This window comes from Sinocyclocheilus grahami, unplaced genomic scaffold (assembly GCF_001515645.1).
Source record: "Sinocyclocheilus grahami isolate Dianchi unplaced genomic scaffold, SAMN03320097.WGS_v1.1 scaffold965.1, whole genome shotgun sequence".
In the NCBI taxonomy this organism is placed as follows: Eukaryota; Metazoa; Chordata; class Actinopteri; order Cypriniformes; family Cyprinidae; genus Sinocyclocheilus; species Sinocyclocheilus grahami.
In genome coordinates, this window is record NW_015506144.1 from 144,505 (window position 1) to 157,004 (window position 12,500).

General features: G+C 43.1%; 1 protein-coding gene across 1 annotated transcript in view; it reads right to left on the reverse strand.

Moving 5' to 3' along the window:
- LOC107564832 (probable ubiquitin carboxyl-terminal hydrolase FAF-X) overlaps nucleotides 1-12,500 on the reverse strand; it is a 51,426-nt gene that overhangs the window by 35,647 nt on the left and 3,279 nt on the right. Inside the window, exons 2-15 of the mRNA XM_016250005.1 lie at nucleotides 11,249-11,493; nucleotides 9,908-10,053; nucleotides 9,748-9,827; nucleotides 8,270-8,382; nucleotides 7,976-8,194; nucleotides 3,723-3,838; nucleotides 3,382-3,633; nucleotides 3,148-3,286; nucleotides 1,866-2,018; nucleotides 1,050-1,154; nucleotides 757-963; nucleotides 530-666; nucleotides 318-451; nucleotides 142-229 (exon numbers count right to left, since the gene is read on the reverse strand). Of these exons, the coding sequence (XP_016105491.1) occupies nucleotides 142-229; nucleotides 318-451; nucleotides 530-666; nucleotides 757-963; nucleotides 1,050-1,154; nucleotides 1,866-2,018; nucleotides 3,148-3,286; nucleotides 3,382-3,633; nucleotides 3,723-3,838; nucleotides 7,976-8,194; nucleotides 8,270-8,382; nucleotides 9,748-9,827; nucleotides 9,908-10,053; nucleotides 11,249-11,344 (1,985 nt within the window). The 5' untranslated portion in view covers nucleotides 11,345-11,493. The remainder of the gene's footprint in view (nucleotides 1-141; nucleotides 230-317; nucleotides 452-529; nucleotides 667-756; nucleotides 964-1,049; nucleotides 1,155-1,865; nucleotides 2,019-3,147; nucleotides 3,287-3,381; nucleotides 3,634-3,722; nucleotides 3,839-7,975; nucleotides 8,195-8,269; nucleotides 8,383-9,747; nucleotides 9,828-9,907; nucleotides 10,054-11,248; nucleotides 11,494-12,500) is intronic.

Here is a 12,500-nt window from a genome sequence, read left to right on the forward strand (position 1 = left end):
GAAAAAGAGAGAGAGAAAGAGAAAGAGTGAGTGAGTGTGAGTGTGAGTGTGTGTGTGTGTGTGTGTGAGAGAGTAAGAGTGAGGAGAGAGAGAGAGAGAGAGAGAGAGTGTATACGTGTACGTGTGTCAGACATCACTGACCTCAGGAAATTGAGTCTCTCTTGCACTTCCTGTACGTGGCTGTACCGGCTTCCCGCTCGAACCGTCTGAGGATCAAACCCTGTATGCTCTGAGCCGAAGAATTACAGTGAAAGTTGGCTTTCATTTACTGCAAAACTAGAAGCAAAACACTGCATCTGCTGCTAGCTGACACACACCTCTGGAGAACTGCCTCATGTTGTCCATGTACGCAGACAGGTTCTCGGCCACCAGCGTGACGAGCGCGTGATTGTGCTGGAGCTGGTTGATCAGATCGTGACGGTAGAAGACGTGCGGACTCCTCTGCGTCTGACTGCTCGAGAGATGAACGATAATCACACACCGCCGACAGACGGGACAACCTCATGAAGACACCTGCTCCACGACTCACCTGAGGTTCTGAGGAGCTTCTCCAAACAAGCTGCAGATCTCCCTGATCTGCTTCAGAGCTGGAATCACCCACTTATCATTCGTCCGGAGCTCCTCGATGAAGCGGTCGATCCACTGCATCTTCTGCGTGTCGCGGTCCTGTGAGATGGTGAAAGGAAACCGAACGGTGAGTGGCGGCATACAGGTGCATGATGGGAAGAGATGTTGCATGTAAACTCAAGGTCAGACCTGCGAGCAGCTGTAGTCCAGGATCTTGATGTGGGCGCTCAAAGCCTGGTCCATGATGTCGACGGGGACGTCATCACTGTGTGCCAGGTTCCACAGCAGGTTGAGCACTTTGTGAGCCATCACTCCGTCCTTATCGTCCTCCGCCAGCCTGCGGATCAACTCCAGAAGCTTCTCCCGCTGCTTCTTACCAGCGTTCGTCCAACTGGCCTGCATCAGAACACACTGATTTATCACAGCATCCTCACAACAAAAGCACCCTGTATTACATGATGAGTGAGACGGCGGCTGCTCACCTTGAAGCAGTCGAACAGGTGATCGAGCTGCTCCGGGGAAAAATCCCACGCTAGCTTGGCCAACAGATCGTGGACGTTCTTGACGATCGCTTCGTGTTTACCAGCCTGAGAAAACATGACAGTAATGATAAACCTTACCTAGTCTACAACAGACTTCAGACTGAAAGCAATCCAAATTAAAACTTTACGCATGTGCTTCTTTCTGGACACTTAATATTTGGCAATATAATCGACTTGATATCAAAGACAGTATTGGAACTGAACTGAGCTGATGATGGCATCACGGTTTTCTCCAGAGCTGCTTTATAGATTAATTAAACAATTTACAAAGTTATTAAACTGAACTGAATCAACAATAAACTGACTTTAACTGAAACTGACTGTTTTTAGAGCTGCTTTACAGCAGAAATGAATTCTGTTTGCATTATTGAAACACTATTTTCCTGTTTAACACTATAGAGCTGCTTTGACTATAAAGCGCTATAGAAATAAAGGTGACTTGCGCTGGAGTCCATTCCTGAAACACAGAAAAACTGGTTTTCTGATTCCTTTCTGGTCTGACACTAAGACACTTTTCCGTCAGGGAATCATGAGGAAAAATGTTGTCACCAGGAAAAGTTTTCCCAGCAGTAACAACAGTTCAGCCAGCTAGCAACTGCATTACCATCTGTGTGAGGGAGTACACATCAATGAGAGAAAAGTCTACTTTATTACTGAACGGCTGGCTTCATTCAGACTGATGTCACTGGGATCATGGGCCGGTTAACTGGTATAACCGTAACTAGTTAGGCTAGTCGTGTGGCTGCAGTGATGAACCTGAGCCGCCCAGATGTTGTCCAGGTCCTGCAGGGTCAGAGCTTTCTCCTTAATGACGAAGCGCAGGATCTTCTCCAGCTTCTCCACGTACTGCGGCTGATGCAGACTGTCTCTCAGCACGATGGACAGAATGTTGTTCTGCTGAATCCATTCCTGAACACAAACAACATCATGAGCACTTCCTGCAGCAGCGCATGACTGAGTACAGGAAGTGTCTAACACACACGCACACACACACACACGCACACACACACACACACACGCTCGAACACACACACACTCTCTCACACACACACACACACACGCTCGAACACACACACACTCTCTCACACACACACACACACACGCTCGAACACACACACACTCTCTCACACACACACACACACACGCTCGAACACACACACACTCTCTCACACACACACACACACACGCTCGAACACACACACACTCTCTCACACACACACACACACACGCTCGAACACACACACACTCTCTCACACACACACACACACACACACACACACACACACACACAGGACTGCTCAGATGTCCTCTTCAGTTACCCCTTGTGTTGTGTTAGTCAAGACCTGGAGAGGATTTTATTTTTCACAAATATTCTAGTTAATGTTATCATGTTGGGCTAAAACTTACTTTGTTCACACAGAGTATAAAAATACTGGATAGTTTTTGTAAACACATTTTTTGTATATTTTCTTGTTACACATGTGGTGCTCCTGGTGACTGAACTACAAAAATGTGCTTCTAAATCTCTGATTATTCTATATAAATCACCAAATCTTGGATTCATTCTTTTTATCAATGTGTTTTCTTTCACTCAGCACAGGTTTTGTGTTTCTTTCTGGAGCTGATTGACCGTAGGCCTCACTGATCTGAGCTTAAACCTCAGGTTTTTGAGTAAATATTGCCAAATGCTTTTTCCACTTTGTGAGGCCTACGATCAATCAGCTCCAGAAAAAAACAAAACCTGTGCAGATTGAAAAAAAAAAGTGTTGGCAAAAAGATTAAATCCAATATTGAGTGATAACATAGCATAATGAGAGATTTACATGCAATCTTTTTTTAAAAGGCTGGTCATTTATGACCAGAAATAGCAAATTAGGTGGATTTTCAGCACAAAACAGATTAAATCTACTGGTGCATATGACAGCTGCGTTTCTCTTTCTCTATGAGCTGCACATCAGGGACTTCATGGTGCGTTTGCATGTCATATTTAATGTGAGAGTGTGGTGATGGACTGATTGTGTATTGATAGTTTTCTTACAGCCATTCGCTCTGCGGTCAGCCACTCCTCCTCCTCTGGGTTTCCGTGCCGGTGCGTGTAATACGACACGCTCGAGATCACCTTGTTCACTTCATTCAGTGCATTCATTTTCCCATTAAATGAGGAAATCTGCAACAACCTATAAAGCAGATGAGAGCAGATAAGACTAGTCACGACGTCAGATCAGCATCACAAGCTTATAAACCAGAGAGTGAACCAGAAACCACGGCTTACTGAAGGATCATTTTTAACCTGAAGATTTCCAGGTTCTTGACGGTTTCCTCTTGACCCGGAACTCTGGACGCCAGGTTCTTCAAGGACTTTATGATCATGGACAGAGCATCATTCTTGGCCTCGTTCTTGGCCTCCTTCTTCAGCTCCTCGTCTGTGAGGTTCTCCAGAAACTGTGGGACCATCTCAATTACGGGCAAGAAAAACTTCTTCACTGTGTGCAAAGTCAAGAACTCGTAGCACTGGCCGAAAGGTCTGGAAAATAATGGAGAAACGATGAGACTCTGGAGAGCTCACAGCTCCAACGCAGAAGCGTAACAGGCTTGGACTGCAGATGGACGTACTTGATGAGAGCTGCGATGATCTGCACGTTGAGAGCCTGGCCACTCGTGAAGCGATCGTGAAGAATCTGGAACCCGCTCAACGTCCCGAACTTATTGATGAGGTCCACCAGCCAACCCTGAACCAGAGACACCATGACGAGGTCACGACCAAACCACACTGCTTACGGTCTAATATTATCATGTCTTCTTCTTTTAAAGGGGTTATGAATTGCCTCTGTTTTTATTTTGTACTGCTCTCTGATGTAATAAAGATTTTTACATCAAAAACATCATCATTTAGAAGTAATAGGCTATTTTCTGTGCTGTTTTGACCCCTCATCAGAACGCTCTGTTTGAATAGACGAGGAGGATTGTAGACTCGGAAGTAAACACTGCTGTGATTGGCTGACAGTTGTGTGTGTTTGACCGCGTACATTCCTCTCAGATGGGCGCTGCTGTGATTTTGGTCAAAAACACACAAATATCTCAATACATATCATCTTATTGTCTTTAGATCATCTTTAACTCTTGAAGCATAGAATTGTGGGTGGGGCTAAACAAGCAGCGATGTAGAATCGTTGGGCGGAGCTAAACAACCAGCGATGTAGAATCGTTGGGCGGAGCTAAACAAGCAGCGATGTAGAGCCCTGCATTTCAGCACTTTTTTACGCCCAATTTTCACGTCATAGTTCATACGCGGGCCGGGCATCGGGCCTGTTCTAGGCTTCTCCTTATTCTTACATTTTAGACATCCATCAATTAGGCTAGTGATGAAAAAAATTGCCGTGCTGGTGGAAACGACACGAGACCGAGCTACCGCGACTGTCAAGAGCGGCTGGACGGTGTTTAGTGTCCAGCAGCAGCAGTATGTGTGGTGCGTGCCATCAGCGCAGCTGAAGAGATCTGCATTCAAATGCATGCAATAGGCTAAAGCTTGCCGCAAAGCACCGGCAAAAGTAATTACCATGAATGTGTCAGGGGGAAACAGTAAGGAGATATTTGAATTATTTACTAATAAACTAGTGTTTTCTGAGTCGGTGTTGCAAGGATGAAGTTGCCGATCCTGACTCGCCATCTCCTCAGACGCACCTTTAGAGAGAAGTGCCTCTTTACGGATTATGATTATAATGAAAAAGTTGTTTTTATTTGTTTTATTTCGTTAAGTAGTAATTTAAAGCTTTCTATAGATTAACTCTTGAATCATAGAATTGTGGGCGGGGCTAAACAAGCAGCGATGTAGAATCGTTGGGCGGAGCTAAACAACCAGCGATGTAGAATCGTTGGGCGGAGCTAAACAACCAGCGATGTAGAATCGTTGGGCGGAGCTAAACAACCAGCGATGTAGAATCGTTGGGCGGAGCTAAACAAGCAGCGATGTAGAATCGTTGGGCGGAGCTAAACAAGCAGCGATGTAGAATCGTTGGGCGGAGCTAAACAAGCAGCGATGTAGAATCGTTGGGCGGAGCTAAACAAGCAGCGATGTAGAGCCCTGCATTTCAGCACTTTTTTACGCCCAATTTTCACGTCATAGTTCATACGCGGGCCGGGCATCGGGCCTGTTCTAGGCTTCTCCTTATTCTTACATTTTAGACATCCATCAATTAGGCTAGTGATGAAAAAAATTGCCGTGCTGGTGGAAACGACACGAGACCGAGCTACCGCGACTGTCAAGAGCGGCTGGACGGTGTTTAGTGTCCAGCAGCAGCAGTATGTGTGGTGCGTGCCGTCAGCGCAGCCGAACAGTTCTGCGTTCAAATGCAAGCAATAGGCTTAAGCTTGCCGCAAAGCACCGGCAAAAGTAATTACCATGAATGTGTCAGGGGGAAACAGTAAGGAGATATTTGAATTATTTACTAATAAACTAGTGTTTTCTGAGTCGGTGTTGCAAGGATGAAGTTGCCGATCCTGACTCGCCATCTCCTCAGACGCACCTTTAGAGAGAAGTGCCTCTTTACGGATTATGATTATAATGAAAAAGTTGTTTTTATTTGTTTTATTTCGTTAAGTAGTAATTTAAAGCTTTCTATAGATATATTTATCATGTCTGTGAGGCATGTATTCGCTGAGACCGAGACAGCAGAAAGCGCATCATGTTTGATTTCTTTATTTCATAAAAGCACAACGTTTTGTTGATATTGTGAGTGCACACAAATAAAAGTAGACCCTTTACAGTTACGAATGATGTATTACTCTTACCTTTATGAGCAAAAATTATGCCGTATCCACTGAAAAAACCGCAAGTGATCGCGCCGGCACCTCCATGTCCTGCAGAGCATCTCCGCACAAACTACTGGATATAGCGCACATTTATCTAGGTTTAACGTTTAAACATTGTGATATGCTTGAACTGTTTTATATCTATAGATTTTATTTTAGGCAAGTCGTGATGATTTGAGAAGGCTAAATTGATTAAACATAGGCTCACTGTCTGCCGCTGGCCGCTTGGTCGTTACTTTAAAAAAACAAAAACTTATATTTAACGAACAAAAATGCTCCAAACGTTTTTTTAAATTAACTTCATAAAAAAACTAAACGAAATATAATCACTTTGCTATTACATACAAAACTGAACTATTTTAATAGCTGAAACGGTAGTATAAGCTGTTTTGGGAGAAGGGGAAAAAAGACGCGCTCGGGTCGGATTCGGGCCGGTAATTCTGATAAGCTTATAGGACACGGGCCGGGCTAGAGCCTAAATTTGAGGCCCGTGCAGGGCTCTACAGTGATGTGGAATTGTGGGCGGGGCTAAACAAGCAGTGATGTGGAATCGTGGGCGGGGCTAAACAGGCAGGTGTTGATCATCTTCTGTGGAGGCGGGGTTTATCCACACTATTACATCATAGAGTGTCACATTCCACAAGCCGTGGTTTTGGCAGACTGCCTTCAATATAAGCTGTTTTTAGACTAACAACAAAGTTTTGAGTTCTGAAACATACGGGATGTTTTTATAGCACAATGACCTCTTATATACCAAAAGATCAAGGGAATTTTGTTTTCTAAATTCATGGCCCCTTTAAATATTACCTTCTTTAATTAGACACCGTCACATGTAATTACACCAGTAACTACACTCTTAAGTGGAGGTTCATATGTGTTTCACAGACATGTGTTTGATTGTTTTTAACCAAATACATCCGTGTTTCCTTACACCGCTTCAATGCTAATGACCTGCTCTTCAGCTGAGCTGTGCATCATTCTGTCTGAACAGGACTGCCTGTGATTGTTGAATATAAATGTTTTAACCAGTGACTGATCAGTAAGAGAGAGACTGGTACTCAATAACTGCTCTGTGTTTGATAACTGCACTAAAAGCGTCACACCCAGCTGTGTTTGGGAGATCAGGGCCCGTAATCACAAAACATCTTCAGTAGCTCATAACTCGCCGATTTAGGAGCGTTTTAGCTCTAAAACTAGCTCCTAAATCTGTGAAAGGTTAGGAGCAGTGAAGAAGACTTCTAAGACCAAGCCACAAACTATCCTAAAATAGCTGTTGCTGGAAATCTGCCTCTGAACGTAAACATTTTAGAAATATTTGACGATAATGATATTTTAAAAAGGTATCGCCTTTGGTTTTGAAGGTTATCCCAACTCGTTTTCATTAACCAGCTGGGCAAGAAGTAACAGCGGTGTTTGCGTCCAGTTTGGTTTTCTTTTACGTTCAGCCATGATTATTCTACTCTGTTAATTAAAAGGCTGTTTATATACATATTCACTAATTATGAGAAGCACACATGTAATATATCTGTAAAGATATAATATTCTTGTATATTAGATATAAAGATAATATATTCTTAATTTTCTGTAAAGTTGCTTTGCAACGATTTGTATGGTAAAAAGTGCTATACAAATAAACTTGAATTGAATTGAATGTAAGAGGCTGACAATTAGCTGAAGATATACTTGTTTAATTAGTGACACTTAGCCTGCATTTTAAAATCTGTGGCAATTAACAATTTATTTTTTAACCTTTTATTTGAATATGGAAACATATCATGCTCTACAATATTTCTATGAATAAATCTCTGACAGAGACTATCAGCCAATCACTGTGTGCATAGTTAATAAGCTTGATGACATCATCCATAGCAACGAGGTCAGCCCCGCCCCCTTACTCTGAGCTTAAGACTTCTCTCTACTGCTTAGTAAACATTAGTCTCAGCAGCTTTGTGAATAGGTTTTAAGCTATTAGCTAAAAACGTTCACTGGTATTTAGGAGAACTATTAGTGGTAAGATCAAATGTTTTGTGAATGCGGGCGCAGAAGCAGTGCTGTACCTTAGGAGAGCGTGGGTCGGGCGGCCGGGCGAACAGCTCATCGTCGGCGAGCTGCACTCCCGCAGGAACGCTCTCGGACGGACGCGTGCCGTTGTAAATGTGGAACTTGCAGTGCGGGTTGGTGGCCATGGCCAGCAGTTCCAGCAGAGGGAACCAATCCTGAGCCAGCTTGACCACGCAGAGCTCCACCAGACGCTGGGTGTTACTGATGATGCACCTCTGCAATGGGACGAGAGCAACAGATCAGCATCAGGGAGACGTCTGCACCGTACGATCAGACAGACCCAGACTCACGTGGATCTCAAACTTCCAGCCGCTCACGGCCTCATCCATCAGGATTTTGGTGAATGAGATCGTCAGGCCGTCATGGAAAAACCTCTGACACGCCTCGCACCTCACGTCGAGCCCTGAACACCACAAACAGCAGAAAACCCAACGATTAATCGACTGCGATAGTCACGCGCATCTCGTCAGTAAAGCGGTTCTGTGATTAGTAGTAAATCTCCATCACCTGCTCTCAGATGGAGCAGCATTTACTACACAGAGCCGGAGTTCTCGGACAAGCTACGCAAAACCGCATTCATAATCAAGACGACCTAATCGCGCGATAATGATAAGTTTGCGCAGCTTCTCAGTGAACTACGGCTCTGTGTAGTAAATGCTGCTCCATCTGAAAATACCACACTGTAAAAAAAAAATCTGTGACATTTACGGTAAAATACCGGCAGCTGTGGTTGCCAGAACTTCACCGTTAAAAATATGGTAGAAACATTTTAGGTTTTACAGACTTAACTTAAATTCACAATAAAAAAAACGTATTTCATTAACTGATGTAATGTTAATAAACCAGCATATTGAAGTACTAATATCGGTTTAAACCATTGAAATGCTGATAACCACCAAAAACAGGTGGTGATGAGGGAGTCACATGATGAAGCTCATCACAATCAGCTCTTCCAAAAGCTGAGAAGGGAAATACTAATATATATATATATATATATATAGAAGGTGCACAGTGTCATTCACACAAACACTAAACCCCATCATGGTAACGCACATGATACTGAAATAATGCAATAAACATTCATTTAACAACATTAGATGTAAGATAAAACACTAATGTACACAACTGATAAGGAAAAACAAAGAAGAAACAGTTATTTCAACGAAAAAACTAAATATGAAGTGTCATGCAGGGAATTCTGGGAGTGTCAATTTACAGTTTTTCACTGTAAATTATACAATGACTTTTTCTTTTTCACTGCCAAAAACCATATTTTACTGTAAAATTACATTAAATGTAATTACAGTTATTCACCGTATATAGTATGGAAACTTACCGATAATCAATTAACAGGTTTTTTTTGTAGCATTTTTACAGTCTTTTACTGTTAAAATCACAATAATTTTTTACTGTGCACATTTAATAATGTGTTTTTACTCCAAACTCACTTCATAAAGTCAGTCGAGTGTTTGAAATTAATCCTTCTGTGAGATGATGTGGCTTCTTACACAGAATAAGACACGCAACATATTTCATGTTTTGTCTTGACAAACTTTTTTATTTAGTTATAATAAGAACTCAGATAAACTATATATTTTGCCTGGGTTTCTTCTGCGAGGTGTATTTGGAGTTCCTCTGGCCTTCAGATGAAGATTTACTGCTGATCACAGAACCGCGCTTCAACACGCATCGCAGCTTCTGCCTAATCGTGATTGTGATTTCGTTTCGATTTATCGTGCAGCCCTATCCCATCCACATGACCTCTGACCTTTTTTACTGAGATCTACAGCAGCTTCCAGCAGAACCTCCAGCTCTCCTTTGGGCAGGACCGGAACCACCCAGCGCGGCCTGAACCACAGGAAAGCACATTAAACCACATTAACTTCACACAGAGAGAAGCACAGTCTGAGGGCGGCGCCGCTGCTGACCGGTTGATCATGTCGTCCAGCTTGGCCAGGTCTGTGTGGGGGAAGGCAGGCTCCTCCTCTTCCTGTGTGGGTGGGGCTTCTCCCTGCCCTGCTTCCTCTGGTGGACTGATGGGAGACGTCTCATTGGAGGAGTTTGGTGAGGGCGTCTAAACACAAGAGCACAACGTCAGGCGGAAGCGGAACGACAAGAAGTTCTTTATGCAGTTTACTGATGCTCTGGTTAATACGGAGGAACACTGATCAGCGGGTCTAGTATACAATAATAAAACAAATAGAGCTTGACTAAGGCTACGTTTACACTAGTGCATTTTTGTTTTAAAATGCATACCTTTTGCTATAGCGTTTTCGACCCTCAAAAACAGAGACTTTTGAAAACGCTGAAGACCCTGTTTTAGTTTGAAAACAGACCAAGACAGAGACTTTTGAAAACCATGACATATTGTTCTATATATATATACAGGTGCATCTCAATAAAGTAGAATGTCGTGGAAAAGTTCATTTATTTCAGTAATTCAACTCAAATTGTGAAACTCGTGTATTAAATAAATTCAATGCACACGTACTACAGTAGCACAGTTTTGCATGTGTACGAGCCTGTTTACAAACCTGTTGTCCAACAAAGATATCATTTGCTTTCTCCAAATTAACTTAATAACATAAGTCAAGTGTTTGAAATAACTTTTTGTGACCAGACGTGGTTTCATGTCACAGAATGAGGAAGAAATTATACTATTTTGTAGTATTATATAAAGTGCTAAAAGCTATGTCGATTAGCATTGCATTAGAAATATACTTTATCCTTATAAAAATACCTAAGATTGCTAGAACAACAGATAAATCATGTATTGTTGCAATCGTATGTTTATTGTCTTCAAATTTCCTCAGTTAAAATCTCTCTATCTGAGTTTTATTCAGCGATAACTGGATACCTTTGTCCATATTAGGGATTTCCTGGAAAGTCATCAGTAGTATTACTCTCTGTGATGCATGTGTGGAGTTTCTGCGCGAGGGCGCCCTCCGGCTTCCGGTGTGAGTTAAACACTCATTACATGACGCGTGTACTCAGTAATGCTCACAACACCCATAATGGGTAAAAATAGGAAAGATAATACTTTCTCTAAAGAATGCATAAGATATAAGTGGATGCATAAGATTATTGTCATTGATATCGTTATCACAATAAATGGCAGAAATTATCGTGATATATTTTAAAGCCCATATCGCCCATCTCTACCAAATTCTATTGCAACTGTTACTATTATTGCATTTGTATACAAAACTTTGCATTTTATGCTTGTTACAGAGTGTGACGTCACGTGCACCACAGCCCTTCTCTCTCACCTGGTTCTGGGGCAGCAGGGTCTGGGTCTGGTTCTGGGCATCTGGCGCTTGGCTATCGTTGCCCCCCACGGGCGAGCCGCGGGTGGTGGCCGTCATGCTCGATGCGGGGCAGATCTTTGCAATCTTGTCTGTTTATGTGGCGGGAGCCGGGCGAGAATCTAGAGAAGCAGGGCGTTTCCGGCAGCTGAGGGAGCGAGATCGAAGCACCTGGAGCTCAGGCCGGGCCGCAGAGACCATCGTATTACCTGCAAGACACACAGAAACACAGAGTGAGAAGATCTGAGACGGGTTTGAGTTTAACCGGCTGTGCAGATCAGATGCCGCGGCTAACTTTAACCGGTGAAGAGAGACCAGCTGCTGTCGTCCGTCCAAACAGACGCGAGCGGTCAGGACGAGACTCGCACAAACTCACATAAAAACACAGCGGACGCAGCAGTTTGTTCCGTCTGTGATCATCATCAGACACATGCGTGTCTGTCCTGCTGCTCGATCGCCGCTCAGATCTATTTAAAGGGATAGTTCACCCAAAAATGAATATTACTCCATGATTTACTCACCCTCAAGCCATCCGGGGTGTGTATGACATTCTTCTTTCAGACGAATCCAATCGGAGTTACGTCCTGGCTCTTCCAAGCTTTATAATGGCAGTGGATGGGTGTTATTTTTCAGTAGTCCAAAAGAAGTCCAATAAAGCGCATCCATCCATAATAAACAGTGCCTCACACGGCTCCAGGGGGTGAATAAAGGCCTCCTGCAGCGAATCCATGCGCTTTTGTAAGAAAAATATCCATATTGAAAACTTTGTAAACAGTAATCTGTAGCTTCCGCTAACTGTGGTACGTTCACAACAGAACACCGTTCCGGCGGATGACGGAGGAAGCTCCGGTGAGAATATGCTAGTCTCGCGAGAACCAGCGTTTGTTTACAGGAGCAAAGAAAGCAAAGGAAAACCAGTCTTCTCTTGGCTTACACGGAAATCCTCCCACATTTTTCTTTACAAATCCTCGTTTAGAGCTTCTAATTCATGACCGGCTTTTTGTTTTGCTCCCCTCTGCTCTTTTTATTATGGATGGATGCTCTTTATTGGACTACTGAAAAATAACACCCATCCACTGCCATTATAAAGCTTGGAAGAGCCAGAACGTTTTTAATATAACTACAAATGGATTCGTCTGAAAGAAGAAAGTCATACACACCCCGGATGGCTTGAGGGTGAGTAAATCATGGGGTAATTTTCATTTTTGGGTGAACT